At 32.6% G+C, this 18,884-nt stretch overlaps 1 protein-coding gene across 1 annotated transcript; it reads right to left on the reverse strand.

Annotated features, from left to right (window-relative positions):
- Positions 1-3,666: 3,666 nt before the first annotated feature.
- On the reverse strand, positions 3,667-5,105 carry LOC102627773 (dof zinc finger protein DOF5.4). The gene has a single exon (XM_025100555.2). It carries the CDS (start codon positions 4,876-4,878, stop codon positions 3,889-3,891), a length of 990 nt encoding a protein of 329 aa, XP_024956323.2. The 5' UTR covers positions 4,879-5,105; the 3' UTR covers positions 3,667-3,888.
- Positions 5,106-18,884: the final 13,779 nt, after the last annotated feature.

An 18,884-nucleotide genomic window follows, 5' to 3' on the forward strand; every position in this document is an offset into this window, starting at 1 on the left:
CTTCAAGTTATGAATTCTCTGAATAGTATGGTCAATTTAAAAATGCATGCCCTCTGTTTATAGTTTGCAATTGAGCAGATTTTGAGGGGTGGAAGCAGTTTCATATTTTGCATTACACCTTACAATTATCTTTCATCAAATAACAACACGCTCTTTAAATCTCAAAATTGTGTACAAAATAACTTATAAATTGATCAGTTTGATGCATAGATACATCACAAATCATGTAATTACTTTTGCAGTTTACTTTCTATCATTATTAATGAGAAAAATAAATTATTTTTTTAAAGAAGCTGATAGACACATCTCATAACACATTGATCCTTAATTTAAAAAAAGAAAAAAAAAGATACATACATGATTCTTTTCTATGTTAAATTCATAATCCGTATGCATTTATTTATATTTGATTAGCTGATAGGTACGCATGATAATCCAGTAAATTGAGAGGCACACGTATTAAGTAAAAGGTTGGCCGTACAACATGAGGTTAACTGCAATAAGATAATCAAGTCGTGCTAATATTTTCATCATTGTGTTTGCCCTAAGGATGCAATTCGTGCCTCTTGAAAGAATTGGCCTGAACGAAAAGACATAATTTATTTGGGAAAGTTGATTAGCTGGACTTAAAAGTTAGGATAATGAAATTTGCCAAGTTAATTAGCCCCAATAGTAGTGCATGCGCATCATTATGCTGCCAAGATTGTTTCCTTAAAACCGTGTCCCCCACAACACAAAACCCAAGAAAATCTTCAATGACCACCGCACTCATGGCCCCATGTCAATACTTAATACAGAAGCTGTGGGTAGGGCTCCGGCTCTGCTAAAATTGCACGAATCCACAGAGTCTTTCGAAACACCAGTTTGGTACTTGTTTAACCTATTTCCCTCTTATGGGTAATCATAAGTTTCAGGACAAATTCTTTGCCAATCATTTTAGGGCAACAAATTTTAAAATATCCCGCAATGCATCAATTCCACCAAAATCTCTTTCGGGATCATCTTGGTTCACGGTTATCAAATGTTTGGTGTGTAGTCGTACCAATGGTAAGGACCACCACCATGTGAGGCAGTGCCCTCTAGTCCCAATCAATGCCACTGTTATTGCTCGGCAGCATCAGGGCAATACTGAAACACATTGGTCCAGTGTCACTGAATTCTAATAGATTCTTGTATATGTTTTGTCAATAAAATGTTGAAACCGGACCCCTCATGATAGGTCACGTCTTTCTTCGTGCTGGGCCTATACATGCATCAATCTTCTAGCAAATTCATATTGCTAGCATTTTTTTTGTTACTTAAATTATTTTATCACATGAATAGTCTTTGAAGGATTTCACGTTATTGGGGGGATTACAGCACTGATTCAAACGTCCTAGAGTATCTGAACACAAGAAGTTTAATTTGGCTGCTCGAGCTCGTTTCACATGTCGTGCACTGAAACTCTCACCATTGGAACTTTTTACATTAGGAATTATTTTCCTGGCAACCAAATCAGGAGTATCATATTCTACGTTCGGCTCCACAAATGTCTTTTCACTCTCTTTTACGCCAATTGGATTTAGTGCGCATTAATCACAGCAAACAGAGTAAGTCAATGTTAATCAAGCCGGTGGCAGTGCAGTTAAAAGTGCTCCAGCTAGCACGTAAATGACAAATAGTAAAGCCCGTGATAAGGCCTAGTTTGGCATTGCTATAAAAATATAAATTTGCAATTACGCTTTCAATGCAAAGCCGCTGAAGTGTTTATTAAACTTGTATCAGTTTTACTAATAATTTGTCAAACACTTATTCACCGACAGGCTCAGCTTGTGCTACTGCCGCAGTCCCCAAACGAAGCCTAAAATCTTTCAGCAGAATCCAGTTCATAGCATTTGAGAAAACTGCTCATACGTTTGAAAAACTTGCAAGGTACTGATAGCTAACCACGTTGATGCTGGATAGCTAAGCATAAAGTGTGCGTACCTGTAGGCAAAGCGCCTCCAAGGTTGACACTAGGACTTACCAAGTTATTAACTTGCGTCTTTAAAACTTCATTCACACCTCTCTGTCAATATTCATTCCTATAATGAACCACCGAATCGTCCATCATCAAATAAGGACCACTTCAAAGCTCAAAACCCATTCTAAGGACCACCATACCCTCCCCTGCGAACCTAGCTCCGCCCCACTTCCTACCCTCAAAATAACCAAGCTTCGATCATGCTATATCTTTGATGATGACACCGATATATCACCTGTTTCATCATCATGATTTAGGCAAAATCAATTCATGAAAATATCACTGGATATTTCAAAATGATACATATCTTCTAAGAATTCTCTGCCTTGGAGTTGAAACAATTTGTGGTGCTATCAAGTTATGAAGTTAAGTGTTATAAATTTTTGAATGGTACAAAAGGCATGTGATTCAAACCGTGCTCATATGAGTGCGGAGAGTGGAAATTGAGTAGAAACCACAATGCTATTGATATTCTTTAAGAATCTTTCCATGTGACATTCATTCAAAATTGTAACTAAGAGCAAAATGTGTAAATGTTTAACGATTTTTAATGCATTGTATGTACACACATGTATCAATCAAAATCTTGGAAGATCGAAAAATTGATAACATTCCCTCGAGAAAAATTAAAAATGGAAATGAACTAGTCAATACGGCATGGGTCGTTGCATTACCCAAAAGAGAAACAAGGGGATGGGGAACTCTGATGTAATAATAAATTCTCTACTCGGTGCAAAAACAGCCACTGAAAACACGCATTGGTTGGATGATATTGACGTTATTTCCAACACACACAACAGAAACAAATACCAATTGCCCACCAAGTGCATGACTCAATGCGCGCCCAGACTTGACACCACTTCCCGCACATGCGACTCGGCCCACAATCACCAAGTTACCGAGAAACTAACCCACCCCACCCCCCCACACCCACCTAATCTGGGTCCCAGGACTCCACATCATCATCCCCACCCACCCAATTTTTTTTTCTTTTCTTTATATATTTCACATTTTCACATCTCAATCAATCTACCCTGTTCAGCACTCAATTCCCATCAGTGAAATGAAAACCAAGGCCCTGCGGACGGGACAAACCGACCTTTCCCAAAGGGAGGTCAGCCTACAACGTATGGCGAAAGCCCACGTGGCCCTCTACGCATTAGGAAACCTTCCCCTCCCACTATCGTCGCCACGTGGAGTAATAATCACGCATGGTACTGGTCACTACCACATGTGGCCCCACCACTCTCCCCCACTCCCCCTTACCGACTAGTGCATACACTAAAACCCCCCACTAATTGTCCGTACACATGTTCTCTCTCTTCTCTCTTAAACTATATAAATGTTAGTAACCACGTGTAATTATGATCGCCATTAACGTTGTATGCCATGACGTGGCATAATTTGAACGATAATGTTTCGTTTTGACTGTTGTATTAAGCCAGTAATTGAACATTTTAACTAAATTAACTGAGATTTATAATTAGATAACACAACCAAACAAGAAAACAAATAAACACACAGAACACTCTCTAGTTGCTGTATATTTTTCTTCATTAATTAAATTCCAGACGCATTAGGAACCAAAAAACCCCCTAAAAGTAAAAATTGAAAAAAAAAAAAAAAAACTAACACGGAAGTTAGTAGCACATGAACGCAACAAAGATCAAACCCACCCAAACTTCCTTTTTTAAAACAAAAATAATATATAAAAAAATTTACATAGAAAACAGTCATGAAATTGATACTATTCATGTAACCCTCCTTCACAATATTCTTTAACTTGATTTGTTTCCTCTTTTTTTTTTTTCCCTCTTTCGGGGGGTAGAGAGTTTCGATCAAGAAAAAGCAAAATCCTTTTGTAGTTAATAAAAAAGGTAAGAGATTTACGGGAGGTAGAGACTAGGGTGATCTTGATCAGTCCACTGAGTACTCTGACTCCAGTACGAAGCATGATCAACGGCGTTAGGGAGGTCAAACAAGCCTTGATGATCAGCACTCCCATGCCAATCCAACGATCCAAAACCCCCGGTATTCCCTGATCTGTCCTGCAAAGCTGATAACTCATCGTGTACTGTCTGATCAAGCAGCCCACTTGCCATCTCATGCAACTTCAATTCGTGATGACCTCCCATGGAACTGGCACTAGCCAACTTCTGCTGTTCTTGTTGCCACTGCTGCTCATTTTGAACATGCTCAAGATTTTGCTGAGCATTATTCAACAGATTACTGAACCCAAAAGGCAAAGCTTCATTCGAGGATGTAATCAGACTCGTGAAACTCCCAATTTCCGAAAATATCCCGCAATCAGACGATGCCTGATCGAGCAAAGCAGTAGTCGGTGCAGTCTCAAAACCAGGATCATTATTATTATTATTGTTGTTGTTGTTCATGGCACTCAACACATTCGACACTGAACTCGAAGAATGCACGGACACAGTTTCAACACTCGTATTATTATTATTATTATTATTCGTGACGGTGAGAGTGCTAGAGCTTTCACTACTCGAATGAGAGTTCGCCTTACGATCTCTTTCCCCAGCAGCTGGCGCTTCGGTTTGTGTCTGCGTTTGCGTTTGAGCTGATGATTCTGAGTTGGGTTTCGGCTTTGAGCTACGCTTGGTCTTCCGGCAGCCTCCTCCGACGGGGACGTTACGCAGGACGCCGCCTTTGGTCCAGTAACGGCGGCAGTTCTTGCAGAAGTGGCGGGGCTGGGATAGATTGTAGTTGTTGTAATAACAGAATTTTGTGTTTAGAGAGTCACAACGCGGGCACTTCAGAGCCTGGTGGTTCTGGTGGGGATGAGGCCGTAGCCGCCTGTCACCACCGCCGCCGCCGAATAACCTTCCTCCGCCGATTGAGTGGATGTCTTGCATTCCGTACAAGTGCTGTTTAGATAAGTTTTTCTTTGCAATTAAGACGAAACAGAAAGATTTTGATTAATCTAGCTGTTAGGATTTACTGGGAAGGAAAAAAAAAACCGTCGTTCACATTTGTTGTATTTTCAACAAAATGATAAGAAACAGAAACATGAAAGAAAGAAAGAAAGAAAGAAAACAACAGGCAGTGTGTATGAGAGAAGGCGATAATAGATGATCTGAAGGTTCTGACAAATATCCCCTACATATCTTTCGAGTAACAAATTTTCATCAATTACGAAATTAACCATGCACCATTTCTTAATTTACAGAAACTATCCTCGGTTCAACTAATTTACCGAACTAGCCCTACTGAGGCAGGGACTGCCGGGGAGGGATGTGGGGATGGAATTGGGATTTAAGTGACAAGGAAGGACCGTACGGGAGAAAGGGAAATCACGACCGTCCACGTGGACGGAAGAGGAGGGGAAAGAGTTGTCGTCCACAAATTTGGGGTGTCTACTTGTCGGCCACCCCGGTTTATCTGCTCTGCTATCTCAGTGTGTCAGTACAACTGGTGGAGGGACTGCCACGTTGCCTCGCGTAATTGGTGAGTTGTCAAACTGATTTTTTTGACAACAGTAGGAGGTACTGTGGATGCGTTTGGGATAAAGTAAGTTAAAAAAAATTATAATTATAGAATAAAAATTAATAATATATAATAAATATAAATTATAAATAATAAAATTATTAAAAATATATTAAATTTTATATGATGTAAGTAAAAAATCACACTAATATAATTTTTAAAATATGATAAATAATATTTATTAAATATTTTAAAAATACATCTGTTCAAACTCAGTTCGAAAGTTACCGTGTGTCTGACCATGATACTGAGTCATTCCGGGGGTTCATCTGCTGGTTTTTTTTTTATCTCATTGTTTATTTGATGATACTGGTGTCAGATTTTCGCCTGATGAAAACGAAGATCGTTGAAGCATTACTTGTATAAACTATGCCAGAGACAGAGTGAGTGCCTAACAAAGTTCACGAACGTAGGGAACTCATGACCTGTGTAATATTCCCAAGATAGGATGCTCTTTAAAATAATTTATAAATTTCACTTCACTAATATAACTTTTATTTTAATATTAAAATATTGTACAATACATTAAAAATCCACTTTTAGGTACATCAAAGATGTAGTCTGAAAATATTTGCCTAGCGAATATATTCAAAAATATTATACAATTCCCAACAACAAAAAAACAAAAGGAAAAATTGTTCCAGTGAGGCAAGAACTATAATAAAAAAAAAAAAAAAGACGAAAGAATCAGGCTTTTGTGTTGTTGAAACCATGAGTTTTCTTCAACGGAGTAAGCTTGCAGTCTTTAACAGTTGAATAAGTCATTTGGAGCATTTTTGTAAATTCAAATAACACAAAGACTATTCTGATCTCATTGTATAAAGGGAAAAAAAGAAAATTGTTCTAATTTTTTGTACGTGAGAAATTGAATCTAATTAAGTGAGCTTGACGACAAAGATAACTTGAGTGCGAGAGACCACTTAAAGGTGAGTTTATGATCCCGTTTCGCGGGTAATATTATTATTTGTTAAAAAATTTTTTAAAAAAAAGTAATATGTATAAGGATAAGATTATCTGAATCCATTAATTTTGTCCCTGCATTTTCTTTTTAACTAAGAATTATATTGTCTAAATAATTTCTCAGAAGTTACTTAATTAACATTTTCTTCTTCTCCTCGACTCAATTTCACAAAGAAAAAAAATATTATCCATTAAAAAAAGAAATATCATTTGTTAGTGGTTATTTAAATATTGTATTATTTTTGTTATGTAATTTATCAATGTAAAATTTAGATTATCCTAATTAATTATTTTTAAATTATTTCGTAATTTTTTTAAATAAACTTTAAATTACTCTTACTTTTATTTTTAAAAAAAAGAAAAGAAAAAACTGAATGAGTTAATTTTTTTTTTTTTGTTTCTTAATAAAAAAACGAAAGAAGTAAATTGAGATTTAAAAAAAAAAAAAAAAAAAGAGGGTTTGGGGGGTTTAATTTACGGGCGAGGAAGAGGCAAATGAGGGGAGCAGGTGTGAATGAATGTAAAGGCTAAAGCTATAAGTGCAGTGTGGGGCCACACTCGTAGGAGCCCTATTAGGTTTTGAACTCCGCCATAAATGGTGACAAGCGTGCTATCCAACCACCTGTATCGTCTGACACAAACTTCCATCCTTAAACTCTGTGAGAGTGTGACCTTCTTCTGTTTTATTTATTTTTTCCCTTTTTAACTCTTTCGAAGATCATCAACATTATTTAAAAAAAGAAAAAAAAAAGAAATGCTCTTGCAAAATTAATTAATTACGAAATAGCAGCCTCACCAGTTGGTGACTGGTAAGTGTGCCTTTAAAATTTTATTATTCCTCTGGACGGTAAAAGTAGATTTTTTTTTTTTTTTTAATTGCAAATACATCAGTATTAAGACGAAAATAATGGAAACAAAATAAGATCAAGCACAACTCCAAACACCAAAATTCAGCACCAACAATGTGGCTTATTGAATTTCGTGACAAATGGTTGGATTTGGTCGCAACCAGAGCTGCCCAATCATATTAGTCAAAAATTGATCATAATTGAGCTATAATCTTAGGCACCTAATGGATATTAATTGCTTAGACATTGGACATACATAATCAACATCTCATTATTAATTGCTCTCGTTACTTCCCAGTTTTTGTATAAACCGAGCTGACCGCAACTGACCTTCCCATGAATATTCTACCGTATACATTTCGTCACAAATTCAGTACTTTAATGCATAACCGACCTCACATGAAATTTTCAAACTCTATCCTGTATTTTATTTTAGAATTAATTTTATATTATTTTTCGTGAATTAACCACCTTTAAATTACTTCTTACTTTTAAAATCTTTAATTTACCTCTTATTTTTATCAAGAGAACAAAAAAAAAAATCAACCAACTCCCATTTTTTTATTTTCTTTTGAAAAAGAAAGAAGCAATAATTTAAGATTTTTTAAAAAAAGTAATGATATACCTACAAACTCTTGTACAAACTTATTTTATACAAATTGATGTGACATGATAAAATTAATTGAATTAAATACCTCTTAGCCCACATAATTTATTTTTATTATTTTATTTTTTTATTCAATTAATAAATTAATGTCACGTTAATTTGTGCAAGATAAATTTGTACAAAAATTTATAGATGTATCATCACTCTTTTAAAAATAAAAAATTAATTTATAATTTGAAATTTACCCTTTATTTTATCCTGGAGCTTAAGAAATGTAACTTGAACTTTGAGAAATTTAATTAAAAATAAAAAGGATTTGGTGATTACGCATTACAGTAGTTATATTATATAGGGAAATTATCATTCGTATATCCTATATTTGCTCTGTTATCAAAAATACTATAACACTTTGAGGGTGTATCAATCGTCCACCCTTAGTTGACAAAATGTATCAGCTGACCACCAAACCGTTAGCTGCCGTTTGAAAGTAAACGGAATTACAGTGAATTGACGGTTTTACCCTTGAAAATTATCACTTGTATACCCTTAAATTCTTTTTTTATCACTTGTATACCCTTAAATTATCACTTGTATCATATGAAAAGACCAAATTACCCTTCTGACGTCATCATACTTAAACGGCAACTAACGGTTTGATGGTCAGCTGATACATTTTGTTAATTTAGGGTGGACGATTGATACACCCTCAAAGTGTTGTAGTATTTTTGATAATGGAGTAAACTAAGAGTATACAAATGATAATTTCCCTATTATATAATAGATTGAGCCCTCATAACGGATGGACAAGGACATTTAAAATAAGTCGCCATCGCGGGATCTTATTGTTGTGTAATATATTTCTAACCGCCTAAGCCATGGACTTGCAACAAACATCATCAACATATTAATGTATTAATTTAGTGACCCACTTTAACATTATTGTCTTTATATCTTTTGCTTGAATTGATTTTGCAATTCAAACGATATCTATGGCGTGAAGTAACCAGACTTGTTAGTGAGTTGAAGTTTTATAATAACTGTATCCATGCTTATATTGCAATCAAAAATCTGATAGTACCTATCTTGATATTTGGCTATTTGAAAGTTTACTCAGAATTCTACTCCAAAGAATAATGGAGAGGCAACACTCCTCGCTTCAGTCTCTTTTACTATTTATCATATTATAACTACATATTGCCCTTTGGCCATAATTCACTTGGTTGTGGATACACTTTATGCTCATATGTATTTGAATTTGAATAATAATAGAGGTAAGGATTGATGTTTTCTGAGCGAGATTTCACATTCTTATCAAAACCTTATATATATATATATATATATATTAAATAAAATGCATGTAATATGGTACATTTATAATATTCAGATACACACATCATCATGTGAAATTAAAATAATAAAATAAGTAAAAATTCATAGGTGCTTTTGTCTACAATAGATACATTTTTTCTATAAAACAAATGAGATGAAAATTTGACTAAAATAAGAATTGTCCCCAATTTTTGACTACTTATGTAAATTTCCAAATAACAACAACAACAACAACTTGATAGAGTAAATTTGCTATTTGAAATGCATAGGTGACGATAGAATAATAAATATTATACAACATGATATTATTTGTAATTTTTTTTTTATTTAGATGGAGATGAGAAATCTTACTTACTAAGGATCTCTTTCTATCTATTATTATTCAAATTTGAGTTATTGTCAAAACAAAATACATTCACGTTGACTAAGAGTGTGTTTGGAATTGAGATTAGGTAATTATAGCTTAAAAGTTACAGAATTAAAATATTTAGTAAACATTAGCTGTTGTAACTTGTAAGTTATGTTAATATGATAGTTACAGTTTTTTTTCTACAGCAACTATAGATTAAAAATTACAGCATCTTAATTTCAAACGATACCTAAGCTACATCCAAAACTAAATTATATATAAATGTCAAATTTGTATGCAATATACACATTGATCCAAAATGGTGAGATATTTTTGTAATAGATCTTCACATACAGAAAAGATTCTTGTAAGTTGTAATACATCCTCTTGCCGTATCGGAAAGACACTTCTTTCTCTGGAGCTTGCTCTACTTGCAACTTCGCGCAAAATTAATAATTATCTTCTAATTTGCGCAAGGGACAACAAGCAATCTCGATAGGGTGGCCCCAGCGACAGTGCGAACAGGCCGTCCATCAACTGTTGATGATTTGATGATCAGCACTATTCAGTCCAGTGGTGGAGCCCAATGTTTGAGGTTACTATATCAACCGTCCACTCACTGCCGTGACTTGTGAGTGTAACCGTCACTGTACGCAATAGAAATGTGAAATGTGTGTCCCCATGTTCGCTTGTTGGTGCAAGAAATGGACGGGATTAACTTGCCCGTACCCGTATGCCGTGTCACGAACAATTTGTACATCAATGCTGCCTCCCCAAATATAGGATTATTTTTACTCACTGTTGTGTATTATCACATTTATTATTATTTTTTTCACAATAACCAATAACTTCCCTAACAATATAATTTTATACCATTACCTTTTTTTTGTAAATACACTTTATTTATATTTATTAAAATTAAATAAATCATATAAATAGAAATTAAAAAAATTGGGTACGAAAATAAGAAATATATATTTTGGTGTGAATAAAAAACTAATAATAAAATATTTTCATAATACTTTTTATTAATTTTAAATATTTTTCTTATAATCAAAATATATTTTATATTTTCAAGATAAATTATGAAATAAATAACTTATTCACCCTTCTTTTTCTTTATATTTTTTAGTACGAGAAGATTTTTAGATATTATGAAAATAAAAAAAATATGGTATATATTGATTTAATTTATGTGAAATTAACAATCTTCGTATAACTAATATTATGCGCGCAAATTCAGAACACAATGTCAATAGAGTATTTAACGTATCAATTACTTTTTAAGTGCTATAAAAAAATTAAAAAAAAAAAAAAACAATGGACTTCATTCACGAAAGGTATTGATGATATACCATATGTACCCACGTGTGGACTACGGAAGCACATTAAAAGCCTACTTGTACGAATTTTCCTCATGGGTCACCACCATGATGAAATCGAGCTAGAATAGCATCAGAACCGTGAGGTACCCTAAATCAAGTAAAATTTTGAAGTTGATTTTGAATTCATTGCTTCAATGAACAGGTAATTTGATGGGAACAAGTCCACATGCACATGGGACGGTGGGGGCACTCTAAATTAGGCCTTCTGGTACTTGTCCACATCTTCTCTCATCCACACACACAAACACAAATACAAACTCTCAAAAATTTCAGAGACCATCCATTATTTCCAATTTGGGTTCACATTTGATACATTTCAAGTTTATATCGATCGAGATTGTTGAAAGGAATTTTGTAGTATTACTCCAAGCACAGAGAGATCAAAACTCAAATATGTACCAATAGACAATTTAATGGCTTAGTCAAGTAGTTAGGCGATTCAAACTCACAATTTATTTAATAACGTTTATGTTCGATCTCTATCGATATCTTTCCCTTAAACAAAAATAGAATTATCATCTCATTTTAAGTGCTAGAGCTAACGTACCTTAAAAATAAGTTCAACACCCAACTTGAGTTATAATTGAACAAAAGGTGAGCTCATATTACGTAGCAATACCATAATTAGACTAATAGGCAAGGTCTCGGTAGATATATGATTATAATGTTAATAATTAAAGGATAGACTTTTGATTGAATTGGTATCTCGTTTCTACGTTGTGTTATCAAATCATTAAAAACTTCGATGGATTGAAATCAAGAGCGGGTACAAATCCACATCATATAGGTCAATATAAGGAAGTAGGCAAACTTGTTTGAAATTGCAAGGCATTAGGCAAAATGGAGTCATTTTACGTGGACTCACTAGGCTTTTCACTATCTGTAAGATTGGAAAAAGATATTGGAGTTCTTGGTTCCAGCGTATAATGGGTGTCACTATCCTAACCCACCAACTTTGGGCTAGGTCCAGTCGGTTGGAGTGGAGACATCTCCTCAGCTTTTGGGCCCCACATATCATGTGGTGCTTGGCCCTAGCCCATCCCTATCCTATTCCTCCCATGCAGTTTACTTGATTTAGGTCCCTTGTGCCAAATACTATTCCCGAATTTCGTTTTACTATGGTTGGGGAAAAAAATTTTGGATTGTAGCGAGAGAATTCAAAAGAATAATGTGGCAAATAATTGTCCCAATTTGATTAGCCTTAACAATTCTAATTTAAATGGTAAAATTTTATTGGTAATACATCGATTGAGATATAAACTAGGTATTAAAAATGAGTAAGCAGAGCATCATTCGATTAAAATAATAATAAAATAAAAGTTTTGTTTGGGATTGAGGTGCTGTAACTTTTAACCTACAGCTATTATGAAAAAAAAACTGTAATTATGAAATAAAAGTTAATAATATGTAGTAAACATAAAGTTTAAATAATAATTTTTATAAAATTCTTAAAGATATAATAGATTTTCCATCATACAAATGAAAAATTATATCAATATAGTTTCCAAATTACAATAAATAGTATTTATCAAATATTTTAGTGATATAACTTTTAAGTTACAACTGCTCAACTTCAATTTCAAACGCACTCAAACTGGTATAGACAATTTTTAAAAACTTCAAGACAACAAGTGTTGCATTGATATTTTACGTCAAAAAATCCACAAATATAAAACAATGAAAACGAACCAGTCTTTAGCATCTATTAATTAGTAAGCCGTTGATTTAGGTGAGACACATCTAAAATTATTTGGTGATGAAATGTTGACGAATTGGATGAATCAATTCAAAATTATGAATCAATGCAAAAATTATTCATCTATCAAAATCAACGAAACCCAAAAAATGTTGACTTTTTTAGATCATAGATTGCCAGACAATGATTTACAAGCTGTACCGAACAAAACCTCATAACAAATTTTAAACAGGCAAATTTCGAGGAGGTCTTCCAGATGGGTTCCACTCGAAATCAAATTGGAGACTAAGATGCCCAAACAATTGAATTAAAATAATTACTTCAAATAAAATAACATTGGAAAATGACACTTGAAAATAAAAATCAATAAAAATACTTCCCATCAATAACATGTTCCCTAACCTTGATTATTGAATATAGAGTTGAATTAAAATATGACCTAAATCTGATTATTTTGTAGGTAATTTGGAATGTTTGTGTTTTATATATGTAGACACACACACACATAACGCTAACGATAATATTCTTATTTTAGTAATGTGGGGATGTCACCAATAAATGAAAAAACACAATCTCTAATTTATTGAAACATGTATTTTTTTAAAAAAATTTAGTGGCATCCTCACTTTACAGAATGTACATATCCTCATATATCCTCATTTTAACAAAATTAAGATGTAACTAAAATATGAGTGTATATATATATTTCAATACATTAGAAATTATATTTTTTTGTCTATTAATAAATTGAAATATATATATTTTTTAATTTGTTAGTGTCATCATCATTGCTCGTACAAAAATTCATACGAACATTTATAACGAGGGAATCCTCATTTTAACAATGTGAAAGTCCTTCATACTGTTGTAAAACTAATTCACACCATTATGAAATCTTAAATTCACATAAAAATTTGTCATACATCAATGCGAGGGAATCACTCTGTGTATATATATATATATATATATATATGAGTGATGATAGAGCCACAAACTCTTATATAAATTTATCTTGTACAAATTGATGTGGCATTAATTCATTTGTTGAATGGAAATACAAAATAATAAAAATAAATTATGTAGGCCAAGAGATATTTAATTTAATTAATTTTATCATATCACATCAGTTTGTAAATATATCATTACTCATATATAGAAATGGGAAATTATTGGATCCAAAGATTTTGCATTGAAATCCAACGGCCACGTTTTTTCCTTTCTGAGAACCCGATTGTGGCCATTCTCAATAAGTAATTCTCGGATTATATTATAATCCAAGAATCTGATTACAATTCTAACTCCTTCTCTTTCTCTTTCTCTCTCTATATATGATTTGAGCAGGATTTGAGATTGCGTGGTGCATGGTTGGTTCCCAATCCTTTGAATTATTTTGTGTCCGAGAGCCGCTTTGACAGATCGAATCAGGCACTTTTGGAATTCAAATTTTGGGCCCGGCTTATCTTGTTCTCATCGCAAACAATAAATTTGAAAATAAAAATTATAAAATTGTCATTAAATTATTCATGATTTTGTTGAAGTAACATTTGAGTGGTCATCTAAATTGTCTTTAGCCCACGGTGTGCACCCTCAACGGCTGAACGCTCCACTGTGAAAATTGACCGGCAAACAATCCTTACCAATGGTCATCTACTACAATGAGGACATTGAATATATTGAAAATTTCATAAATGCATACATAACAAAACGTTATTGAATTATTATACGGCTAACGTAGTATCTTTGATATATAAGATGATTCTAATTTCGATCAATAAAACTATTAATTTTAATGAAAGTTATAAAATAAACGTTGAAACGTTTTCCATGATATGTCCTACCGGAAACGTCGAGAAACACTAAATAATTTCAAATTGTTAAAATATCAAAGAAAATATATGACCCCATCAAAACAAACGGTAAAGACTCAACTCAATCCATTTAGAAATATATATTCATACTAGTGTCATTTTTTATTTTTTTTTTGGGATTTTTTTCTATGTGTTCTCCTAGTGTTTGTGTTTGCAAGCATGTGAGAGAGAGAGAAAGATCAAAGAAACTACAATGCAGATGCATCTAATGTACATGTGGAGTACTAATTTTTGTTCGACCCCACGTTTGGCAAAACGATAACAACAAATGCGTTGCGAGTGAGGTGTCGTTGTTTTTTTTTTTCTCTTTGCACATTATAACAATACAAAGCCTCGACGTGAATGGACGATGAAGCCCAAGGATCCTTTGTGTCGTGCACATCACATCTATGCCGATATTATTTATCATAATAATTACAAAACAGATGCGTCCCAAAGACTCATTTCTAGCACACAGGTCATGTCACTCTCATCCACCACTAATCAATCTTAGCTTATAATTTAGACCTTATTTTAAAGAATAACACTAATCGAAATCAACACCACATGCGAACTGTGTTGCAATTTGTCGTGATTAATTACTCGTCATGGCCCATGAGAGAAAAGAGGATAACCTAATAAATATCTTAGTTAATGCTATTAATGTCATTGCCAGATTTAGACATTACCCAGTTACACTGTTATAAGTAAATGTAGACCTTTCTATTAATAACACTAATATCCTAATAAAGGTTAATTATGATATATTCTGCGAGTACTAGTCGTGTTGCCTTGTTTATCACATGACAAAAATCAGATAAATATGTTGTATTGTATTATCCTGTCGCTAGTGTGAATATTAGTGTATTTTTTTTTTTAAAAATAATGATTTTAGATTATAGTAATCCCAAATCCTATTATTCAATTGCCCTATTTCAGCACGCTTAATTACGGAGTTTTGAAATAAAAATCACTATATTTTTCTAAAAATCAATTGGTACTCCGACAATGAACATTAAATTATTTAACTTCATTCTCCCGTAATTCTACAGGTAATCGCTGGCTATCATAAGGTCAACACAAAGGAACAAATGTAATTAGTTAGTATTCATGCATACGTCGATTGTGTTTGTTTTCATACAATGTATGCCCTAAGTGGAAGGCACAAGCATGCAAATATTATTATTTTCCACCCGGCAGATGGAAGATACACTTGGCACGCTTAGCTTCTGCTGGTCTTAACGAGGTCATGTTATTTGATGGCGAGTTGAGTTAAATAAACTGATCCTATTAAGAAAAATACATTACTTAGGAATAATCAGCCCTACCCCCTTCATTTCATGGGGTGGCTTGAAAACGACTTAATACCTTCGAAGTAATTAATGTTGAAAAGACCATTAAGTACAAGACCCAATTGCTTTTTTACTGTTCATTTTTTAAAAAAGGTCAAAGAATAATTTTTTAATCCCTCGTGTTCTTGAACTAAACAACAAATCAAATAAAACTATTTAAAAAGTTTAATCCACTTAACCTCATGCATAGAGATGGCAATTATACCCGTAAATTCGTCAAAACTCACCCGCCAAAACCCGTCCGCTGCAAATAATTTTATCTGTTGCAGACAGATTTAGTATTATAAATTAAAACCCGCACATGAATGCAGGTGGGTTTGGTATTAACCTTATATCCAGTGGATACCAGTATGGATATCCACCAAACCCACAATATTTTTTCCAAATATTTTTAATTTAATTTTAATCTAAAAATGTATAAAGAAAATAATGTCATTATTCAAATTACCAAATAGCCAAAGGTTCACAGTTGTGTATGTGACCCATCTCCTATTCTAAAGTCATAATCTAAAGAAAACTAAAGGCATTTCCCTTTGAATTAGTATTTGAAAATATTAATCTTAATTATTATTATAGACATTGTGTTGGATGGATGCTTATGGTGGTGAATGAAATGAATATCTTCTCTCGGAGCTTGTTTTAAATGATAATATGAAATGTAATTATTATTTTTAGATACTAGTTTGTGTTTTTTAAATAGATTTGTGTAATTTATACTTAAATTTGAGAATTTGTGTTGGATTGATGTTGAAATTTTAATTTTTCATTTACATTGTTTAAATATAAAATTGAGTATGTTATATGAAATTTGAGGTTATTATTATAAATTTATATATCAAATATTTGTGATTTTAAATACGAAAACCCACAAAAAATCTACTGGATACCATTGCGGGTTTAATAATTGTTAAAACCCGCTGCGGGTTGCGAGTGGGTTTGATAATTTAAATTTTGTACAGATTTGGGTTTGGTAACGGCAAACCCACTGCGGGCGGTGCCCATTGCCATCCCTACTCACGCATGAGGGCGAGCATGATTAATTACTAACTTTCAACTAATTTAATTTCAATAACCTTGAATTTAATTTTTTTTAATTATATGTGATTATTATTCAAACTACAATTAATTTTATATGAAATTACTACTTATATTACATCAAACAAAATAAAAATTAATTTTCATTAATCTTATACAACACTACCAATATTTCTCTCTCTAATATTCAAAAAATGTTTACTCCACTACCCAAATTTTACTCTTTCTAATATTCAAAAAATTTTACTCTCTAATATTTAAAAAATATTATTTTCACTTAATTATTTTTCATAATTAAAAAATAATAATAATCTCATTTTATATTCATTAAACCAAGGAAAAAAAAAGGGAAAACTATAATTTTATCAACCGTGGTCCAACAAATGAAGCACTGCTAACACGTGAAGCACCAAAGAGATCACCAATCATCATACCGTTATTATTCTGTTCACTGTATCCATTGCGGATTATCGTTTCCTGTTTTACACCTCCGGCCCATCATTTGGGCCCAAAAATCATGCATACCCTCGTTCATCATATTCATTATCTCAGCCCGCACTAGCTTTAATCCTACTACTAGAGTAGTTAGAATACACTACACTGCACATATTAGTAAATTACTGTTGTGTTTACTTGGACTCTTCACACTCCAGCGTTTACTTACTTAAAATGGGGAGAGATTGAGAGTCCCACTCCGTGAGCCCCACCCATTTTTGGAGTGGGGAGTGAGAGTGGGAATCCACTCCCACCTCTCCCATTTCTACCTTTTTATTTTATTTTATGTTTTATAATTAATAAAATAAAATAAATAATATTATATTTATTTAAATAATAATATTATATTTAACTAAATAATAATTTATATTGATTCTAAGTTAAAATTATTTTAAAATAATATTATTATATTAATAGAGAATTAATAAATATAATATTATTATATTTATTTTAAAAATAATAGTACTATATTTATTTAATAATAATAAATACTTTATTCTAAGAAAATATTAATTTTGTACTAAATAATATTATATTATTATTTTATATAATAATAAATTTAATATAATTATATTAAATAAAATAAAATAACATTTCATTTTATATTAAAATTACAATTAATAATTTACTGTTCATAATTAAGAATATAATAATTATAATAAATTTACAAATATAATAAAATAAATATTATTCATTAAATATATTTTTTATTAGTTTTGTAATTAAAAATTATAATTCTTTAAATAAGGATAAAATTATAATTTGAAACTATTTACTCCCAATCCAAGACAAAGTAAACACATAAATTGGATTCTGATCTCTATTCCATACTTCCATTCCAGTGTAAGTAAACAACCTACTCTCACTCCCACTCCACACTCCCAATCCTAGGATTCCCACTCCCCCGGATTCTCAATCCAATCCAAAAAGTAAACGCTACCTACATTTAGTAAACAAAGGCTACTCAACACATTTCTGACATTTCATACACGTTCCATTTTCCTATCCTTAGCTCAACACAATTCAGACGATGACTATAAATCAACAGTTTCCAAGTAAACCCTCCACAAATCTGAAACTACATCCCAAACCCATGCACGATTTTTCACATGATGTATCTTGCAATCAATAAAAGAGTCTTAAAATATACTCCGGAACATACCCAAATCAAAACCATGGCATTTCTCCAATAGGGTGCTAAACTAGAATAAAACAAAGCATTAACAAACAAGATTATAGAAATCAGCAGGGACATAGAAATGGGTAAGTTTTTTGACCATTTAAGATACATCCACAACCTATGACATGCCATATTTAAGCATATGGCATAACAGGACATGACTCACATAACTCTCAAGTACAAATGCAGATTATTGGATAGACTGAATTATCATTTTTAAGCATGACAGGAGAAAACACATTGAGGAAGAAGCACAAAACCCTAAAGATTCAAGAATTGACCAAAGGAACCC

The sequence above is a fragment of the Citrus sinensis genome, chromosome 3 (genome assembly GCF_022201045.2).
Source record: "Citrus sinensis cultivar Valencia sweet orange chromosome 3, DVS_A1.0, whole genome shotgun sequence".
NCBI classification, from domain to species: Eukaryota; Viridiplantae; Streptophyta; class Magnoliopsida; order Sapindales; family Rutaceae; genus Citrus; species Citrus sinensis.